The 21,476-nt window shown below is 53.8% G+C and overlaps 1 protein-coding gene across 2 annotated transcripts in view; it reads right to left on the bottom strand.

Moving 5' to 3' along the window:
* Positions 1-21,476, bottom strand: part of XYLB (xylulokinase) — a 57,979-nt gene that overhangs the window by 27,691 nt on the left and 8,812 nt on the right. The window contains exons 5-13 of one of the 2 annotated variants that reach the window (XM_064277498.1): positions 19,868-19,954; positions 19,156-19,284; positions 17,945-18,010; positions 14,371-14,443; positions 10,142-10,260; positions 6,503-6,584; positions 2,192-2,232; positions 1,496-1,611; positions 383-498 (exon numbers count right to left, since the gene is read on the bottom strand). In XM_064277498.1, the coding sequence (XP_064133568.1) occupies positions 383-498; positions 1,496-1,611; positions 2,192-2,232; positions 6,503-6,584; positions 10,142-10,260; positions 14,371-14,443; positions 17,945-18,010; positions 19,156-19,284; positions 19,868-19,954 (829 nt within the window). The remainder of the gene's footprint in view (positions 1-382; positions 499-1,495; positions 1,612-2,191; positions 2,233-6,502; positions 6,585-10,141; positions 10,261-14,370; positions 14,444-17,944; positions 18,011-19,155; positions 19,285-19,867; positions 19,955-21,476) is intronic. The other variant, XM_064277499.1, reaches the window with a different exon arrangement.

Genomic DNA, 21,476 nt, shown 5'->3' with positions numbered 1-21,476 from the left:
AGGCTCACCCTTTCCCTGCTCAGAAGGCTGCCCCAGGTGCTGGGCACTTTTCCCAACAGAATGTGGTGTCTGGGGCAGAAAGCTGTGAACAGGGCTACACCAGGTAGAGCAGGTGTTGCAGCTGCCACCTCTGATGCTGTCACTAGGGGCTTCAAGGGCTTCATGGAGTGATTCACACTCTGTACAGACAGAGGCAGCCAAGGGATCCTTGGGGCCCTACCTGCACCCACACCATGGGGTCCCACACCATCTTGTAAGGCCTGCAGAGCAGACGTGCAGACAGACAGGGCCCTCCTCTCCCCCCACCTATGGGAGCCCAGGCCCTGGCCCTCCATCAGGCAGCAGCTGCCCTTCGCAGGCCGGGCATCACCGAGCAGCCTACCCAGGTTTCCGCCGTTTCCCATCTCCGTGGCCAGCAGCGCCTTAGAGAACTCACTCCAGGAGCAGGAGGCTGACTCATCTCGGATCCTCTCTCTCATCAGGGAACCATTTTTAAAGCTGCAGAAACACAGGCACCAGCTCTGGGGGAGGGACTCAGCGCTTACTGACAGAACCATACCCATCGGTAAAGAGTCCTGGGCAGAGGGGCTGCAGGTCAGGCTGGACCCCCAGCCAGTACACACAGGTGCCCTGAACCACCCTCCTTCAGGTCTCAGGCCCCAGCGAGACGCACCTGGCTTGGGTTCTGTTTACAGAGGAGGCTGCCATGAAGGAGCCCCAGGTAGACACAGGCAGCTGAGGTTTCCGCATGTTGTATCACTTGTACAACACACAGGGCTGATTAGATTTACAAGTGCCCGGGTGGTGCAAACAGTTAAAGTGCTAGGCTGCTAACTGGAAGGCTGGAGGTTCCAGTCCACCCAGAGGTGCCTCAGAAGAAAGGCCTGGCAATTGACGTCTGAAAAATCAGCCACTGAAAACCGTACGGAGCACAGCTCTTCTCTGACACACGTTGGGTCACCATGAGTCAGAGTCGACTCAAGGATGACTTTTGGTAGCAGGTGCTGTGGACATACTCTCCCGTGGTTTTGGGGGGCTCAGAAGGCTGAGAAACCTTCTCCCGTGGTGGCCTCTGACAGGTGTCCAAAGGTCTGCAGTCAGACTGCAGAGCAGGCCCTTCTGTGAGCGTGGCCAGGAAGCAGGTGTCTCACTCCACGTAGGACGAGCCTGCTGTTAGACACTTGTGAGGCGTCAGGGGTTACAACACGTGAAGTAAACACTCTGGCTCTCTCCACTTTAAGAGAGGGAAGTGGGGCTCGGATATGTCAAGGGGTTTGCTGAAGGCCACACAGGACATGAGTGGTGGGTCAGGATTTGAGTCCAGGACTGGGGACTCCCCACCCAGCCCTGTTGTCAGCAGTAACCCATGGGTGCTGGGGTCTGAGCTCCCACACGAGCCTGCTTCATGGAAAGACTAGGGGTGCTCAAGATGGCTTGGTCTGCCGCGTCTCCTTCCTCCCCACCCCGGGAGTGGGGCACCAATGCCCAAGCCTACCACAGGAGGGCCATGTAGTGCTGGGGGTCAACCGGGTTGCAGAAGATGTGGCCTTCCAGGGAGGGCGTGGGCTCCCGGAGCCAGAGAAACAGGGTGTCGCTGGTGCCCAGGCTGACCTGGGGCAAGATGGGTAGAGGGGAGGGGCGTCAGGCTGCTCCTGGCCTCTGTGTGCACACAGATGGCCCTCTGTAGAGAGCCCTCTATGCTCAGCACCCTGACCCCAGCACTACACACCTTACACTGCAGCCCTTCAGTTCAATTCCCCTTCCTCCAGAAACCTGTTCTGACCCTCCCATACCAGACAAGTTCATGGTCAGCACTCATTGAGCCTGTGTGCTGGCCTTCCAGAATCTCTACCTAAACTATGCTTTGAGTAATGACTGGTTCCCCAAACTTTCCCACCAGGCCCTGGAGGGACCAAGTCACGTCTCCCTCATTCATCCGGGGAGCTCACAGCCTCTGCCCAACACATGACCCTTCTACCACTGTGCCCCCAAGCCTGGCCACTTAGCAAAGGGCAATAACTTTCTCAGAAAGGAGATGTGGGCAGGGCAAGTCCTGGGCCTCCCCACTGCCTCCCTCAGCTGCCTTCTGGGGTTGGCAGACCCTCTGCTAAGTGAAAAAGATGCTGCTAAAACCCAGCCCCTTCTCCCCCAGGGCAGAAGGAGCTGTGGGTGTGAGGAGAAGTCACCTTACCGCAATGTCCCCTTCCTCCAGCCGCATGCCTGCCAGAGACGCTGAGAAAGGGAGCGGAGCCTCTGGTTAGCTGGAGGCCACACAGGAGTCACAAGGCAACCACAGCCTCCCTTCAGATGCAGGCTCAACCCACTCTCACCCAACCCACCCCCCAGGGAGGAGGGTGAGCAGAGGCCTCAGGGGGCCCTGAGAGGAGATGGGCTCAGGGGCCGGGAGGTGGGGCCTCTGTGCCAGGGCCTCTTATTTGGGTGGGGAAGCATCTTTCCTAAAGGGGTCCAAACCCTCCACACCTGGCAGGTGTTCCCAGGAACCAAGGGGCTTTGACAGATGCACAAAGCAAAGGCAGGAGTGAGAGGGGCCTCACCCCATCTCAGCAGTGTGGGAAATAAGGGGCTGAGGTCATGTTTACCATGTGTGTCCCCCACTTAGACATGAGGCCCCAAACAGAGATGTCTTGGAAGAAAGTCCTGGCCATCTACTTCTGAAAAACCAGCCCCTGAAAACCTATGGAGCACAGTTCTAGCACGACACACGCGGGGTCTCCATGAGAAACTACCACGACACACACGGGGTCTCCATGAGGAACTACCATGGCACACACGGGGTCTCCATGAGGAACTACCATGGCACACACGGGGTCTCCATGAGGAACTACCATGGCACACACGGGGTCTCCATGAGGCACAGCTCTACCACGACACACACGGGGTCTCCATGAGGAACTACCACGACACACACGGGGTCTCCGTGAGGAACTACCATGGCACACACAGGGTCTCCATGAGGAACTACCATGGCACACACGGGGTCTCCATGAGGCACAGCTCTACCACGGCACACACGGGGTCTCCATGAGGAACTACCATGGCACACACAGGGTCTCCACGAGGCACAGCTCTACCATGGCACACACGGGATCTCCATGAGGAACTACCATGGCACACACGGGGTCTCCATGAGGCACAGCTCTACCACGGCACACACGGGGTCTCCATGAGGAACTACCATGGCACACACGGGGTCTCCATGAGGCACAGCTCTACCACGGCACACACGGGGTCTCCGTGAGCCTCAGTTCTACCACGGCACACACGGGGTCTCCATGAGGCACAGCTCTACCATGGCACACACGTGGTTTCCGTGAGCCACAGTTCTACCACTGCACACACGGGGTCTCCATGAGGCACAGCTCTACCATGGCACACACAGGGTCTCCATGAGCCTCAGTTCTACCACGGCACACACGGGGTCTCCATGAGCCTCAGTTCTACCACGGCACACACAGGGTCTCCATGAGGCACAGTTCTACCACGGCACACACGGGGTTTCCATGAGGCACAGCTCTACCACGGCACACACAGGGTCTCCATGAGGCACAGCTCTACCACGGCACACACGGGGTCTCCATGAGGAACTACCATGGCACACACGGGGTCTCCATGAGGCACAGCTCTACCACGGCACACACGGGGTCTCCATGAGGAACTACCATGGCACACACGGGGTCTCCATGAGGCACAGCTCTACCACGGCACACACGGGGTCTCCGTGAGCCTCAGTTCTACCACGGCACACACGGGGTCTCCATGAGGCACAGCTCTACCATGGCACACACGGGGTTTCCGTGAGCCACAGTTCTACCACTGCACACACGGGGTCTCCATGAGGCACAGCTCTACCATGGCACACACAGGGTCTCCATGAGCCTCAGTTCTACCACGGCACACACGGGGTCTCCATGAGCCTCAGTTCTACCACGGCACACACAGGGTCTCCATGAGGCACAGTTCTACCACGGCACACACGGGGTTTCCACGAGGCACAGCTCTACCACGGCACACACAGGGTCTCCATGAGGCACAGCTCTACCACGGCACACACGGGGTCTCCGTGAGCCTCAGTTCTACCACGGCACACACGGGGTCTCCATGAGGCACAGCTCTACCACGGCACACACGGGGTCTCCATGAGGCACAGCTCTACCAAGGCACACACGGGGTCTCCATGAGGAACTACCATGGCACACACGGGGTCTCCATGAGGCACAGTTCTACCACAGCACACACGGGGTCTCCGTGAGCCTCAGTTCTACCACGGCACACACGGGGTCTCCATGAGGCACAGCTCTACCACAGCACACACGGGGTCTCCATGAGGCACAGCTCTACCACGGCACACACGGGGTCTCCATGACGAACTACCATGGCACACACGGGGTCTCCATGAGGCACAGCTCTACCACGACACACACGGGGTCTCCATGAGCTGAAACTTACTCGATAGCAACTGTTTTTTAATTATTATTATTATTATCATACATGAATTTTAACAAAGCCCTTCAGCTCTATTTCTAGGCATACGACCCACTTCCAGACGTATGTGTCTCTCTCTTTACATTTTTCTTTTTTGTGTCCATTTCCTTCTCATCTGTACAACTACTAAGAGGTAAGTGCAGGGAAGCTAATAAATGGGTATGGAAACCCCCAAGACTATGGTCCCTGGACACCCTGCTAACTCAGAACCGAAGCCACTCCCGAAGTCCACCTCTCCACCAAAGAGTAGACAGGCCTATAAAACAAACGATAACACATGCAAGGAACATGCTCCTTAGTTCAGTCAAGTGTATGAGACCAAATGGGCAACACCTGCCCAAAAGCAAAGACAAGAAGGCAGGAAAGGATAGGAAAACTGGACAAATGGACACGGGGAACCTGGGGTGGAAAGGGAAAGGGGGAGAGTGCTGACACGTTGTTGGGGTTAAACCAACATCGCAAAACAATTTGCGTACACATTTTTTTGAATGAAAAACTACTCCGATCTGTAAACTTTCACCTAAAGCACAATAAAATTAAAAAATGGGTATGAAGACCAGGAGGACATCAGAAAATAACTGAAAAGAGAATTTTTGAAGAGGAGGAGACAAAAGAAGAGTGAGCCACACGTCCTGACCCCAAGAGAGGCAGCAGTGGTTCTAAGGGGACGTCAGGCTCCCTCGCCATGCAGCCCCCAGGGACCATCCCCTCCACGTGGCTGTGCTGCATCCTGTGATCCTGTCACCTCCCCCTACCACACACAAACACCTGGACCAGGAGCGGCTACTCAGGAAGGCGGCGGGGCAGAGTTACCAGAGAAAATACAGGACACACAGTTAAGTTCGCGTTTCAGATGAACAGTATTTGGAACATAGCAAAAGAAAAAAACAAAAACAAACCCACTGCCATCAAGTCGATTACGAGTCACAGTGACCCTATAGGACAGAGTAGAACTGGCCCATAGGGTTTCCAAGGAGCAGGTGGTGCATTCGAATTGCCGAACTTTTGGTTAGCAGTCAAGCTCTTAACCACTGCCCACCAGGGCTCCACCTGAGAAATACTTACACTAAAAAAATGATTTGTCATTTCCCTGAAACTTAAAATTTAGCTTGGTGACCCATGTTTTTATTTACTAAACCTAGCCACCCTGATTTGGTGGCTTATTAAGTATAGTGGTGTTGGTCAGTGTGGCCCACCCTGGTCTTTGTTCAGCTGGTCCCTCGAGGAGGAGTGGGTCTCAGGACCCCGTGGAAAAAAGGAGAAGAGGACGAGAGGCTGGAGGAGACAAAGGATGCAGATTACAAGGACGTGAGGACAACAAGCCGCCATACCTACAGCATACCTACAGCATGCCTACAGCATACCTACAGCGTGCCTACAGCGTGCCTACAGCATACCTACAGCGCGCCTACAGCGCGCCTACAGCGCGCCTACAGCATACCTACAGCATGCCTACAGCGCGCCTACAGCGCGCCTACAGCATACCTACAGCGCGCCTACAGCATACCTACAGCACGCCTACAGCGCGCCTACAGCGCGCCTACAGCATACCTACAGCACACCTACAGCGCGCCTACAGCGCGCCTACAGCATGCCTACAGCGCGCCTACAGCGCGCCTACAGCATACCTACAGCGCAATGACAGGGCGGAGATGCAAAGCCACTCCACAGAGGAAAGGCTGGAGGAACTGGAATGCTCGGCTTGGAACAGAATAGGCAGAGTGGTGGAAGGGTTAGCATGCTGCCTAATTTAATGTCCTGATCAGTTTTTACCTGGAGGGGGCAGACGGCTGTGCCTGAGTGGCTCCAGAGGGCAGAGTTAGGGCCCAGGTGGGGGCAGGTACAAGAAGTCACCTTTCAGACCAGGAGCAGACTGCCAGGGAGGGAGGGAGGGAGGCCCACAACAGAAGGCTTCACCAAGATGCCTGACTTGAATTCTCAAATGTCCAGCCTGGACCCAGTCAGGCTACCTGGAGAGTGAAGTACCCCTGGTACTCACCTGGGTTGTCCCCAGTGAAGGCCACCACTTGGCATCCTGGGTGGAATCCATAGCGCTGGACGTAGTAGGAAGAAATGGTGCCCTGTGGAGAAGAAGCACACTCTGTGAGGTAAAGCCCACCTCCCCAGTCAGCGGTGGTCACACCCCACGGGCGTTCTCACCCCAGACCACAGTTACCTCAGGCTCCAGGTCACTGGAGCTGAAGGAATTGTTTGTGGCGCCTCCTGTCACTTCACTCTGTCACAGACCAGGGATGTCCCTCCTGTCCACAAACACCAGAGGAGCCCAGTGGGGATTCGGGACCACAAACACGAGGACAGCTGTCTCGGGCTCCAGGCATCTCACTGCCTTGAAGACCACTTGATTTTGAGATTCAAGTAGCTAGAACAAGCCAGTCCCCAACTTGTATCTGTTTTGTGAGCCCCAAATAAATAAGCCCTTGTGGCACAGTGGTTAAGAGCTTGGTTCCTAACAACCAAAATGTCGGCAGTTCGAGTCCACCAGCCGGTCCTGGGAAATCCTCGGGGCAGCTCTACTCTCGTATAGAGCCACTATGAGTTGGAACTGACTTGAGGGCACCTAACAACAAATAAATTAACAACAGAACACCAGTAAGCAAACTCACGGGAGTAGATACAGCCTCACCCCACCCCTCATCAGTGGATAACGGGACAAGCGAGTGCAGAGGCCAAAGCTGTAAAGCAAACAAACCAAAAGAGGCAGGCCCTGGGGAGGGGGTTCAACCAGGAACCACAGCCCTCAGGGCTCCTCCACAAGAGCCCGTGAGGTCAGAGGACAGAGACACCCTCTGGGTGGATCTCTAGTCTTTAGAAAGCACAATTATAAATAAAAAAAAAAATTTTTTTTTTAATTTCCCTGACTTTATCTTAGTTGCAAACATTTAAAATAAACGAGGGGATTTTTGGGTGTCTGAGAAAGAAATTTTGCTCCAAAATTTCAGATTTAAGCCAGAATAGCCATCTCTCAGGAAAATAAATGTTTTGGCCTCAGCTGCTGCAGAAAACAGAGCAGGAGACAAGGCATGGTGTGCAGGGGGTTTGTTTGTGGGCGTGATCTCAAGAAACAGGAGCGGGAACCAGGAAGAAGGAACCAGGAGGAGGAAAAGCCAGCCCAGGGTGTCTGGTAAGCTTGTCACCACACGGAAAACTGCAGCTCAATCCACTGGAAATCTCTGAGAGCTGTGTGAAACGCACCACAGGACTGTCCACCCGGGGTTGGGAGGGGCAGAGCCGTCCACCCGGGGTCGGGAGGGGCAGGGCCGTCCACCTCCTATGGGTGAAGGATGCCCCAGGGGTGGGATGAACCCTGTGCACCCCCAGGTTTGTAGAGCAGACGTGGAGGCAGAGAAGGCCATGGTGGAAGGTGAGAGAAATGTGCAGCAAATAAGGCAGGGTGCTGCCAGGTGACACCTGGGTAAAGCCACACAGGTGGGGTAAACGGTAGGCTGACAGAGCATGTCTCCAGGTATCTTCCTATAGAAAACTCACTCTCACATTAACTAAAAGCCATGCATGGAGAACTTCAAATGACATCTGGGGGCCCTTCCTTTGTCTTTCTGATCGACATCAGAGTGTCTGGGCCCCAGCTTCGGGGGGGCAGCACACGCTTCCCTAAGCTCCGTAGGTAATCACACCTGGCGTACGTAACCACAAACGACGCATGGCCTCATGCGTGCTCTGGATGATGTGGGCTGGCTTTCAGATCTGCCTCACAGTGCTGAAGGCTGTTTCCAGAATGTCAGCCTTAATCTGAGAACAGGGGCATTTCTGTGGGTGAAATCCAGCTTCAGCTTTGACAGGGAGTCCCAATGTGGAGTGCTTTCAATGGCCATTGCTCCTTGGGGCCCATCCTCCCAGCTCCACCTCTCCCCAGGCCTCCGGGTCCTCCTTCTCCTTCCCTCACACACAACACTCCATCTCACCTGGGTGTTCTGGTTGTCCTGGCCGTGTGCCTGTGCTACCCACCAGGGATCCACTAAAACCAAACCCACTGCAGTCAACTCAACTCAAAGCAACCCCGTGGGGTTTCCAAGGCTGTATCTGTCTACAGGAAACCCTGGTGGCATAGTGGCTAAGTGCTGCAGCTGCTAACCAAAGGGTCGGCAGTTTGAGTCTGCCAGGCGCTCCCTGGAAACTCTATGGGGCAGTTCTACTCCGTCCTATAGGGTCGCTATGAGTCAGAATCAACTCGACGGCACTGGGTTTGGTTTTGGTTTAGTTATACATCTACAAAGCACACTGCCACATCTTTCTCCCATGTAGCTGCTGGGGGGTTCCAACGGCCCACCTTTTGGTTAGAAGTCGATCACTTTACCCACTATGCTACCAGGGCTCCTAAAAGACTCTCCAGCCAGGACCCAGGCCTCTCTACTTCATTCACCTAACAGGACAGACAAGAACAGGGCTGGCCAACTCAGGCACCCAGGGGCGTTCACAGCCAGCATCTATTCTGAATGGATGGTGTCACATTGACGGTGTGTATTTTTAATATTAACGTTACCTCTGGGACCAAGCACTCTCCTAAGCACTTTAAATGCATTAAGTCATTTAACCCACAGAACAGCCCCAGGAGGTAGACAGTCTTATTCCCATTGTTCTAGATAAGAAACTAAGGCACAGGTTAGAGTCACAAGCTGGCTAGTAGTACAGCCGGGATTCAGCCCCAGGCAGCAGGGCATCAGGGTCTGTGCTCCTCAAATTACACTCCATCAAGCTCACTGTCTTTTCTGTTTCTTTCCCCCGAGACTGCCTACTTCAAGCTTCAGTGGTGGTCCCTAGAATTTCAGGATTCTGTGCATGTTTTTCCTCAGGTGTGCAATCACCCAGAAATTATGCCTTCAGTTTTTTCCCCTATACTAATAAATTTCTAGTGGAACTTTCCAAAGTTTCCCTTGCCCTCAGTCACAAAAAAAAAAATCCGTTGCCCTCAAGTTGATTCGGACAGAGGAGAACTGCCCCATAGGGTTTCCAAGGAGCAGCTGGTGGATTCGAACCACGGACCTTTTGGTTAGCAGTTACGATCTTAACCACTACACCACCAGGGCTCTACCCCTGCCCCCGCCCCCAACCTTGGCTGCAGGCCATAAGGTCAGCAGTTTGAATCCACCAGCCGCTCCCTGAAAACCTTATGGTGGGTTCCAACCGCCTCGTCCAAATAGCTCTCCCAGACTCAAACACCACAGGTAGCCCGAGAGCTGCTGCTCCAAGTCCTGGTCAGAGGTGGGGGCCTATCAGCAAAATGTCTCTGTGGTTCAAAGTATCTACTCAGAGACGGCCCTGGTACTGAATGTGGGTCAGCCCCCAGGGATTTCCCCATCACACCTAACTTTTCCAGGGATGCTCAGACTCCTCTCCTCAGACAGCTCTACTCTGTCCTACAGGGTCACTACAAACTGGAATTGACTAGGCAGCCATGGGCCCCCCGCCAGGAGGCGGTACTTTATGTATGCAGTTAAGTGCCTATCACGGGCAAGGCACTGACACGGACACTTGTCTCACAGCAGACTGAAAATCCCGTCTGCGCGCCTGTGTGTAAACTAAAGACGTGTACGTGTATTGTACATATTGCCCAGTAGCTGCTAGCTCTTAAATGAGCCATCTCCCTGGCAAAGGCACCTACCAGAACTGAAGACGAAGGCACAGGCCGTCCGAGCTTCTCCTCTAAATCAGGGGCACAGGCACTAAGACAGGCCTGGGACCAGACTTTGTCACAAATCTGCAACAGGTTCATCCCAGAACCTAAGGAAGGGAAGAAATGAAAAACAAAAGGACACAAACCAGGCTCATTCGTTCACAGCAAACCTGCCCCTGGAGCTCTTCCCTAATGGAATGCCTGAGTCCTTCTGGAACCAGAGAACCAGAACACCAGCAGGCAGGGCCCTTGGAAATGCCTGGCACCACCACCTCCTCCAAATTCCCTCACAGACTCAAACACCATAGTTAGCCCAGAGAGCTGCTGCTCCGTGTCCTGGCCAGGGGAGAGGGCCTATCGGCAGGCAATGTGTCCCTGCGGTCCAAAGCGTCTACCCAGAGGCAGCCCTGGTCCGAATGTGGGTCAGCCCCTGGGGTTTTCCCAATCACACCTAACTTTCCAGGGATGCTCAGACTCCTCCATGCACCTGATGCTGGTCACTGAGATCAGCTCTCTAAACCCTCCCTAAAACAATCTACTCCCTCGAGGCTTCCCTGAGGGTGGGAGCAGGGAGTGAACCCACAGCCCAGGTGGAGAGACCTCTTCCTCCACTGGGCAAAGCCAAGGGAGACTGGGATGCCGACAATGCCACCTGTCTGGGTAAATCAGGTGATTTCTTAGGTGAGTGATGGGATCAGTGTGGAGGCTCCAGCTGAGGTTGGAGAATGTGAACCTTGGAAAGCCTACTGGGGAGGTGGTGTGGCTTTCTCCAGCGGTGCTCAACCACCTCAGGAGAACTGTGTTGAGAACATGGGTGGACGCTCAGGCTGTTCCAAGCTGAGGGCTCTGCCAGTCTGAGTTCAGTGGCTATGGCCTTAAGGAACCTTGTCTTCCCATCTAGACTGTGAGCGAAGCTTGGGGACTACGCCTTAATCACCTGCTTTTCCTCCCTGAAAGCCAGAATAATGTCTGGTACACATCAGCATTCAAAATCCTTCAGACGGATTCCCACAAGGCTTGAGCATTCAGGGTTCCTTTCTACAGCCTCTTTCATAGGTCTGGGTTCTTGCTTCGCATTCTCCTTCCATCTTCTGTCCACATTCCTCTTGGTCTAGCCTCATCGTGAGTCCCTGCAGCAACCTCCTCCCAGCTTCCTGGAACTCCTCACTGGCATCGTCTGCATTTATTTTTGTCAGAGTTTTGATTCCGGAAGCTCACAGCTCTCATGAGTTCCCCCAAAATGAATGAAAACTCTAATAAATAACCCCTTATTGTAGCCAACCTCCCAGATGGTGACCATTGATCCACTTCCTGGTATTCACACTCTTGTGTACTCTCCCTATGCTGGGTTGATCTGTGTGACCAATAACAGAGAAGGGACAGTAGGTCACATCCAAGACTAGGTTATAAAAAGACTCTGCAGCTTCTGTTGGGCCATTCTCTCTCTCGCCACATGCTTGGGGGGAATCCAGCTGCAATGCCATTCAAAGCCTTATGGGGCAGCCTCCACGAAGAGGAACTGAGGCCTCCTGCCCATGGTCGTGTGAATGACCTAGAAGTGGATCCCCCAGTCCTGGTCAAGCCTTTATACGCATGCAGCCGTGACCAACAGCTTGACTACAACCTCATGAGAGATTCTGAGCCAGAATCACCCAGCTACGTCACTCTGAGATGCCTGACCCTCAGAATTATGTGAGACTGAGAATAAATGTTTGTGGTCTTCAGCTGCTAAGTGCTGGGGTCATTTTTTAGGCAGCAAAAGGTAACAAATGCCCTCCTTGGTTGGCAACAGATGACAGGGGTAAAGGTTGGCACCTGCCCAGGCTGCATGAGGCTCACACTGCCTGCCCACATGCTGCCTGCCACCGTGCTGCCTGCCTCTGTGCTGCCCGCCCACATGCTGTCTGCCCACGTTACCTGCCCCCGTGCTGCCTGCCACATGCTGCCTGCCCACGTTACCTGCCCTCATGCTGCCCGCCCACATGTTACCTGCCCCAGTACTGCCTGCCCACATGTTACCTGCCCTGGTGCTGCCTGCCACATGCTTCCTGCCCACATGCTGCCTGCCTCCGTGCTGCCTGCCACATGCTGCCTGCCCACGTTACCTGCCCCCGTGCTGCCTGCCACATGCTACCTGCCCCCGTGCTGCCTGCCACATGCTGCCTGCCCACGTTACCTGCCCCCATGCTGCCCGCCCACATGTTACCTGCCCCAGTACTGCCTGCCCACATGTTACCTGCCCTGGTGCTGCCTGCCACATGCTTCCTGCCCACATGCTGCCTGCCTCCGTGCTGCCTGCCCCCGTGCTGCCTGCCCCCATGCTGCCTGCCCACATTACCTGCCCCCGTGCTGCCTGCCACATGCTACCTGCCCCCGTGCTGCCTGCCACATGCTGCCTGCCCACGTTACCTGCCCCCATGCTTCCTGCCCCCATGCTGCCTGCCCCCATGCTGCCTGCCTCCGTGCTGCCTGCCCCCATGCTGCCTGCCCATGTTAGCTGCCCCCGTGCTGCCTGCCCACATGCTACCTGCCCTGGTGCTGCCTGCCACATGCTTCCTGCCCACATGCTGCCCGCCCACATGTTACCTGCCCCAGTACTGCCTGCCCACATGTTACCTGCCCTGGTGCTGCCTGCCACATGCTTCCTGCCCACATGCTGCCTGCCCACATGCTGCCTGCCTCCGTGCTGCCTGCCCCCATGCTGCCTGCCCACGTTACCTGCCTCCGTGCTGCCTGCCCCCATGCTGCCTGCCCACGTTACCTGCCCCCGTGCTGCCTGCCACATGCTACCTGCCCCCGTGCTGCCTGCCACATGCTGCCCGCCACCGTGCTGCCCGCCCACATGCTGCCCGCCACCGTGCTGCCCGCCCACATGCTGCCTGCCACCGTGCTGCCCGCCCACATGCTGCCTGCCCATATGCTGCCCGCCCACATGCTGCTCGCCATGTGCTGCCCGCCCACATGCTGCCCGCCACTGTGCTGCCCGCCCACATGCTGCCTGCCCACATGCTGCTCGCCACTGTGCTGCCCGCCCACATGCTGCCCGCCACTGTGCTGCCCGCCCACATGCTGTTCGCCATGTGCTGCCCGCCCACATGCTGCCCGCCCACATGCTGCTCGCCATGTGCTGCCCGCCCACATGCTGCCCGCCACTGTGCTGCCCGCCCACATGCTGCCTGCCCACATGCTGCTCGCCACTGTGCTGCCCGCCCACATGCTGCCCGCCACTGTGCTGCCCGCCCACATGCTGCCCGCCCACATGCTGCTCGCCATGTGCTGCCCGCCCACATGCTGCCCGCCCACGTGCTGCTCGCCATGTGCTGCCTGCCCACATGCTGCCTGCCACCGTGCTGCCTGCCCACATGCTGCCTGCCACCGTGCTGCCTGCCCACATGCTGCCTGCCCACATGCTGCTCGCATGTGCTGCCCGCCCACATGATGCCCGCCACTGTGCTGCCCGCCCACATGCTGCCCGCCCACATGCTGCTCGCCATGTGCTGCCTGCCCACATGCTGCCTGCCACCGTGCTGCCTGCCCACATGCTGCCTGCCACCGTGCTCCCTCCCACGTGCTGCCTGCCCATATGCTGCCCGCCCACATGCTGCTCGCCATGTGCTGCCTGCCCACATGCTGCCCGCCACTTTGCTGCCCGCCCACATGCTGCCCGCCCACATGCTGCTCGCCATGTGCTGCCCGCCCACATGCTGCCCGCCACCGTGCTGCCCGCCCACACGCTGCCTGCCACCGTGCTGCCTGCCCACATGCTGCCTGCCACCGTGCTGCCTGCCCACATGCTGCCTGCCACCGTGCTGCCTCCCACGTGCTGCCTGCCCACATGCTGCCCGCCCACATGCTGCTCGCATGTGCTGCCCGCCCACATGATGCCCGCCACTGTGCTGCCCGCCCACATGCTGCCCGCCCACATGCTGCTCGCCATGTGCTGCCTGCCCACATGCTGCCTGCCACCGTGCTGCCTGCCCACATGCTGCCTGCCACCGTGCTGCCTCCCACGTGCTGCCTGCCCATATGCTGCCCGCCCACATGCTGCTCGCCATGTGCTGCCTGCCCACATGCTGCCCGCCACTGTGCTGCCCGCCCACATGCTGCCTGCCCACTTGCTGCCTGCCCCCTGCCCCCGCCCCCGCCTGCCCACATGTTATGTGCCCACATGCTGCCTGCACATCAGACAGGCTCACACCAGGTCTTGGAAGGCTTACCATCGCTGTAGTCAATAGAGGAGTAAGACCCAAGGAACAGGGAAGCAGCAAAGCTACTGACCAACGAAATCCTCTGTAAGACAAAGAAGCACAGTGAGACATGACTCATTTCCACGTACTCTAGCACACGCACAAGACGAGAAGGGTTTTAAATTGTGGAGGGAAGTTGAAACTTGGAGTAAGATGCCCAAGTAATGGAGAAGACTAACCATCCCAGCTAAGAGTAGCTGGAATTCCTACAGAACAATCCTGATCCAAAGGGGGAAGCATGTAAAACAGAATTTCAAATTCTCAATGGAATCCAGGCTTTACGGAGCCACTGAGGCTGGATGAACCCCTGAAACTACTGTCTTAAGATAATCTTTAAACTTTAAACCAAAACTGTCCCCTGAAGTCTTCTTTGAACCAAAAAAGAGTTTATCTTAATAAGTAAAGTATGTTTGACTGGACCATTGTGGGTTTTATTTTTTGCCAGTTAATTACTACGTTACTACTTAGATCAGTAAATATATTTTGTGTGTTTTTTCTTTTAATGTTTTGTTTAAGGTGAAAGTTTACACAGCAAGTTAGATCCCATTTAACAATTTTTATACAAATTGTTCTGATACTGGTTACAGTTTCCACAATGTGTCAGCATTCTTAATATTTCCAGGCTGTTTGTTCTGTTTCCATTGATCTAGCTTCCCTTCCCCTCCTTGCTGTCTTATCTTTGCTTCTGGGTAAATGTTGACCATTTGTTCTCATACAGTTGATTGTTTAACGGAGACCATTACTCATGGGTGATATTGATTATTTTATAAGCCAATCTGTTATTTGGTTGAAAGGGAACCTCCAGGAGTAGCTTCACTACCAAGTTCAAAGGGTATCTTAGGGTGACAGTCTCAGGGGTTCCTCTAAATCTCTATTGGTCCAGTGGGTCTGGCAATTTTTAAGAACTTGTGTTTGGTTCTACCTTTTCCTCCCATTCTATCTGGGACCTTCTATTGTGTCCCTGGTTGGAATGGTTGTTAGTGGTAGACGGGCACCATCTAGTTCTTCTGGTCTCAGGCTAGAAGCGGCCATGGTTTGTGTGGGCTATTAGTCCTGTGGACTAGTTTCTTCTTTGAGTCTTTGGTTTCCTTCATTCCCTTTTGCTCCAGATGAGTAGAGACCAATAGTTGTATCTTAGATGGCCTCTCGCAAGCTTTTAAGACTCCAGACACTACTCACCAAACTAGAGTGTAAAATATTATCTTTATGAACTATATTATGCCAATTGACTAAGCTGGATCAATTAGCATAATACAGCTCTCTGATCCTAAGCCTTTTAACCCAGTAAGCCAATCCCATGAGTTGTTTGGATACGTCTAGGAAGTCTCTGTAACTGTGCCCCCATGTGCCTTACTATATTAAAAAAAAAAAAAAAATACATGGGTGTATATGCAACACACACAAACATGTATGTACATACACCTACGGATACACCTGGAGCCCTGGTGGGCAGTGGTTAAGAGCTTGGCCACTAACCAAAAGGTCAGCAGTTCAAACCCACCACCTACTCCTTGGAAACCCTATGGTGCAGTTCTACTCTGTCCTACAGGGTCACTATGAGTCAGAATTGACTTGACGGCAACAGGTCTGGTTTTTGTTTTTTGGTACTATCTGGAAAGTGATTCCACCTCCCTCCTCTTCCCATCCCTGGTAACCAATCAAAGAATTTTGCTTTCTGTGTGTACATCTATCCCTGACTTTTTATAGCAGTGGAACCATACGATATTTGTCCCTTTATAATTGACTTATTTCACTCAGCATAATGTCCTCCAGATTCTTCCATGTTTTAAGACGTTCCGTAGACTCCTCATTATTCTTTATAGCACTGTGCTCTCTCAAAGAATCATCTAAGTGAAATCAAATTGACAACAGCAACTCAAAATCTTAGACGAGGAGCTTGTGGGGGGCAGTGAGTTTAAGTCAACCGTGGTGGAACGATCTGGAGAAGGATGGCGAGGATGATGTCTTCAAGAATGTAATCAATGTCACTGAGCTGTAATGTAGAAATTGTTGAAATGGTGTATGACTGTATATTTTCACCAAAAAAAAAAAAAAAAGGGTAGCTGTAATCCCAAGAACTGACTCCTCAGGACAACACCCCACTCTCTGCAACTTCTTAATCTGCCAAAAACAAAAAGCCCTGTGAAAAAGCCATACTTCAGGAAATAGGGTTTCCACCCGGAGTTCAAAGCCTGGGGAATGTGGTGCCCTGATTTCCTCCCTCTGCTTCTCTGGTCTTTTCATCTGGTCACAGGGAAGTGGGATGTGTGGTCACCAGACTCAGAATAACAGAAACACTTGCAGGGTTCCCACTAAGTGAAAGTTGGCCCCGCAGAAGCCACAGACCCTAAACAACAGCTGGAGAAACTATGTTGATATTGTCGTTAGCTGCTGTCAATTCGTCTCTGACTCGTGGCAACCTTACGTATCACAGAACGAAACGCCCAGCCCTGTGCCATCTTCATGATCACTGGTGTGTTTGAGTCACCGCATCTCAATGAGGGTCCCCTCGTTTACACAGACCCTCCAGGAGGAACTACTATGAATTTTAAATGTCAGCCTGGGGTCTCTGTTTCCACACAGGAATCACAGGCTCTTGGTATCATTTGCTTCCCCCACCAAGTCCACCCTGTTCCACACATAGAACATGGGGAGGTTTTTTATCCCCCACCTGCAGTCTACATAAACGGCTAATGCTATAGAGTAATCTGTAACCTAAAGCCATTAAAAAATAAACTGTATGCTAATCTTACTTTGAGGACTAAGGTGCACCTGGCCCAAACCATGGTATTTTCAATCAGGGACACAAAGGTCCAACTTTACACATTTCCAAAGAAAACACTGAGCCCCCGCCAATCAAGTGAGTGGTGGCCATCCTCATTTATAGTACAGGACACTGAGTGGGCACAGCCTAAAGGGCTCCCAGATCTCCTAATGAGATGGTCACAGGGAGACACCAGTCCCACTGCCCCCACCCTGACACTGGCCTCACCCCATCTCCCGTGAGAGTCCCTGACTCTTCACCCTTCCGTTCTTTTCTTCCTCTTCAGAAAGAGCCCAAGCATGGGAAAAAAAAGCAAATTGAATGCGCTCTTAAATGTCTGCTATTCAATGTTTTTAGCCAATGCACACAATGGGTTTATGCTAAAGGTAAAGTACTGTAAAAGAAAATCAGCCGTGACCTTCAATCACATATGAAGGTTTAATTATGCTGAGTGAAATTTAAGTCCGTCACAAAAGAACAAAAAGGACAAATACTGTATGATCTCCTCCTGTGAAACAGGCAAACATTGTTGTCATTGAAGTCATTGGTGGTCACCGGGGTGGGAGTGAGGGGGAAAGAGGTAGTCGCCGCTTAGAGGGCGCTGAGCTCCGGTTAACGGTGGCGGAATAATTCGGAAAAGAATAGTGGTAATGGCCGCACAACACGAAGGATATAACCCAGGCCACTGAATGACATACACAAAAACTGGTGAAATGTCAAAGGCTTTGTTTTGTCTATTTTTACCACAATACAAAACATATTTATGAATGTTTAACCCACCTCCGTGAGGGAGTAGGCCTCAGGGCTCTCCTGGAATATCTTTGCGATTTGGTTTCCTGTAAAACGCTGGAAAAGGAGTGCAAATCTTAGAAACCCCAATACACACAGGATGCAGGATCAGTTCCCTACAGTGAGTTCACCATGGTACACTCTGGATATTAGTATCACAGGAGCTTTTAAGAGGCCCCAGATCTGAAAAACCCTTGACATCTGTGGGGCACCCAAGGCAACGGGATTTTGGCCTTTGAGTCCTTGCTCTTGGTAATCTAATGCCCGGGCACTTAGCAATTGCTCAGCACACACAGGCACAAGGATGCTGATGAGTTAACTCCTCAGGCCTTCCCAGGAGGGCTTCTCTCACGGCAGGACCCAACAATTCCTAGTGGATAATCCTTGCTCTGCACCCAGCAGGATAACCGCCCTAACCAAGGGCGCCAGTGCAGAGCACTCATGTATTTTTCCCTGCCCATTTTTTTCTTATTTCACGTGGCCCAAGTAAGGTTGGGAAACCCTGGGTGGTACAAACAGTTAACACCCTAGGCTGCTAACTGAAAGTTTGGAGGTGTAAGTCCACCCAGAGGCACCTCAGGAGAAAGGCCTGGCAATCTACTTCTGAAAAATCAACCAACGAAAATGCCATGGAGCGTAGCTCTACCCTGACACATACGGGTCACCCTGAGTTGGAATCAACTCAACAGCAACTGGCTAGGAAGGCCTGGCCCTATCCCAAAACTCTACTCCAGTGGGAGCTGTGTGACCCAGCCAGGCCAGCCATGGCCACCCCGGGACTATTGCTGAGGCCAGCAGTAAAGGCTCTCTTCTTTTTTACTCTTCCAGGCACTGCATAGAGGTCTCACATGTACCAATTCCTTTCAACCTCTACATAACCCCAAAGGAAGTCCTACTTTTATCTCCAGTTTACAAGGCTGACATGATTTCCCATTGTCACCCCCATCCTGTTCACACCTCAGCTCTGACCTGGGAACAACAGAGAGGGGGCCTGCCCTTGCTCCCCAGGTACCACAGGGGGGCAGGGGGGCCCTGGCAGAGCCCAGGCCCAGAGTGCCCAGGCCTGACTCCACAGAGCTGGCGCACACACACACACACAGCCTCATGGGATCCCCACAGAGGCAGGCCACCCAGCTCTGTCCTCCTAGACACCCAGGGGTGGGGTCACAGCCAGCCCCCAGCCCATCCCAGGCACTGCCCACCTCATAGGCGTGGGACCCCGTGAGGCAGCTGAGAGCCTGCGCCCCACCCATGGCAGCCTCCAGCTGGCGGCACTGGGCTGTGGTGCTGGAGTCCATCCACACCGGAGAGTCGCTGATGGAGAAGCAGGCCTGGAAAAGAGAGGTGAACACAGGCTTCAGCTCTGCCTGCCGGCTCTGGAGCCATACCAGCTCTGGCAATCACACGCCCAGCACTGCAGCTGTGGGCACCTCTTGCCCAATGCGGCCTTAGAAACCCAAGGACAAGCCCTGCCCCAAAGCTCAGCCAGGCCCACGGAGTCCCTCCCCAGAAAGCCTGAGGCAGAAAAGTTCCCCAGTGAGGGCACAGGGGCACTGCAAGCAGCAAGAAACGGGCACGGTGGGGAGCTGCAGCTGCAGTCAAGGGCAGGCTCCAGATCCAGGAGAAAAGGAGGCGCCAAAGCTCCTGACCTCCCAGCAGCATCACCAGGAGGCACCAGGCACCAAGGGGAGATTCTGGGTGGAGAAGCGACCCAGGGTGGTGGTGGGCAGGAGAGGCCCCCATAATGAGGGTTAGCCCAGGCCCTCTGACCAGACACCACTTTGGGAGGCAGGGCAGAACAGGCATAAAAGCCCCAGACTTCAGGGCTCACAGGGTGTGGAAGCCTCCTTCTCCTCCCCAGTGAAATGTTTCCTCTGGAACAGGTTCTCAATCTCCTGCCACATGGGCAGTTACCTCCAGCTGCTGGTGTAATGGGAGGTCTGGTGACAGGCTTGTCAGTGCCTGGCTGGCCCCGGCCTTCCAGTATACACTTCCGTGTTGCTGTCAGGAGAAAACCCAGACATGGGCTCACGCAGCTGCACACACCACGCCACAGCTTTCTGGAGGCTCGGAAGAACCCCCAGAGCACACAACAAAGAACTGGGTTCCAAGTCGGCCCTGCCACTTCTTCATCTCATGGCCGGCTGCCCTTAAGAGACTCAGTTTTCATTCCTATAAATGGGAGGAATCCCACCCTGTCCATTTCAAAATTTGTGGGAAACCAAACCCATTGCTGTCGAAGTCGACTCCAACTCACAGTGACCCTATAGGACAGGCAGAACTGCCCCGTAGGGTTTCCGAGGTGCGGCTGGTAGATTCGAACTGCTGACCTTTTGGTTAGCAGCTGAGCTCTGAACCACTGCACCACCAGGGCTCCACATGTGGCCCAGTGTAGACAGGGAGAAATCCCTGAGAAAGAGACCCAAAAAAAAGAGGTCTGAGGGAAGATGGAGCACTCAGTTTGGGACACGGTAAGTTTGAGGTGGAGCCCTGGTGGCGCAGTGGTTAAGAGCTCAGTGAGTGGGGAGCCAGGCAGTGCCTAGGAGGCAGATGAGCATCCAGGCCTGAGGTTCTGGTGCAAGACGTGGACAAGACGACCCAGGGAATCTCTTCAGTTTAAGGAGGACCGAACAGCAAACTACTGTTGGGTTTGAGATCAGGCAAGGGCATAAGACTTCAGAAAAACCAGTGAACGCTCTCAACTGAGGATGTGAAAACACGGTCATCTGGTGCGGTGTGACGTGATTCCAGCAAAGCAAAGTGATCCAGGGGACGAGACGGGGCTGGGTGCTGGCTCCCCTTTCCCTCCATGTGACCTTGGGCAAGTGACGTCGCCTCTCTGTGCCTCAGTTTCCCCAGGTAAATGGCAACAATAACAAAAACAGTAGGTAAAACTTAAATAGGGTTCGTTAGGTACCAGGTTCTGCTCTGTGCACTTAACACGGGAAACGGTCCTACAGCATACGGTGTTACCAGAAGGCTGGGTAACTTGCCCCAGGTCACTGCTTGTAAACGGCAGAGCCAGGAATCAAACCCAGGCAGTCTTCCCAGAACCCCTGTGCTAACCACTCCACAGTACCACATCATAGAGTCATTATGGAGCAGGTCTACTCTGTCCTGTGGGGTCGCTGTGAGTTGGAATCGACTCGATGGCAATGGCTTAGAAGCAGTATAAGGATTAAGTTAGACAATGTATGTGAAGCAGGGCTCAGTAAATGTTCTCTCTGCTCTGATTATTACTGCTATTCCTACCACTAAAACGACTATCATTATTAGTATAATTTCTTTCATTTTATTTCCAAGAAATATGAAAGCAATTTTAATGCCCTCAATAGCCCCAATAAATTCATATCAACACTTTCTCCATTTCCTTTGCTGCTGTCGTCAGCAGCCGCCAAGCTGGCACCCAACTCACAGTGCCCCATACACAATGGGATCAGACTGTTGCGATCCAGCAGGATTTTCACTGGCTGATTTTTTGGAAGTAGATCTCCAGACCTTTCTTCCTAGTCCATTTTAGTCT

This window comes from Loxodonta africana, chromosome 27 (genome assembly GCF_030014295.1).
Source record: "Loxodonta africana isolate mLoxAfr1 chromosome 27, mLoxAfr1.hap2, whole genome shotgun sequence".
In the NCBI taxonomy this organism is placed as follows: domain Eukaryota; kingdom Metazoa; phylum Chordata; class Mammalia; order Proboscidea; family Elephantidae; genus Loxodonta; species Loxodonta africana.
The sequence above is the reverse complement of the archived record's forward strand: the minus strand, read 5'-3'. Positions and strand labels throughout refer to the sequence as shown.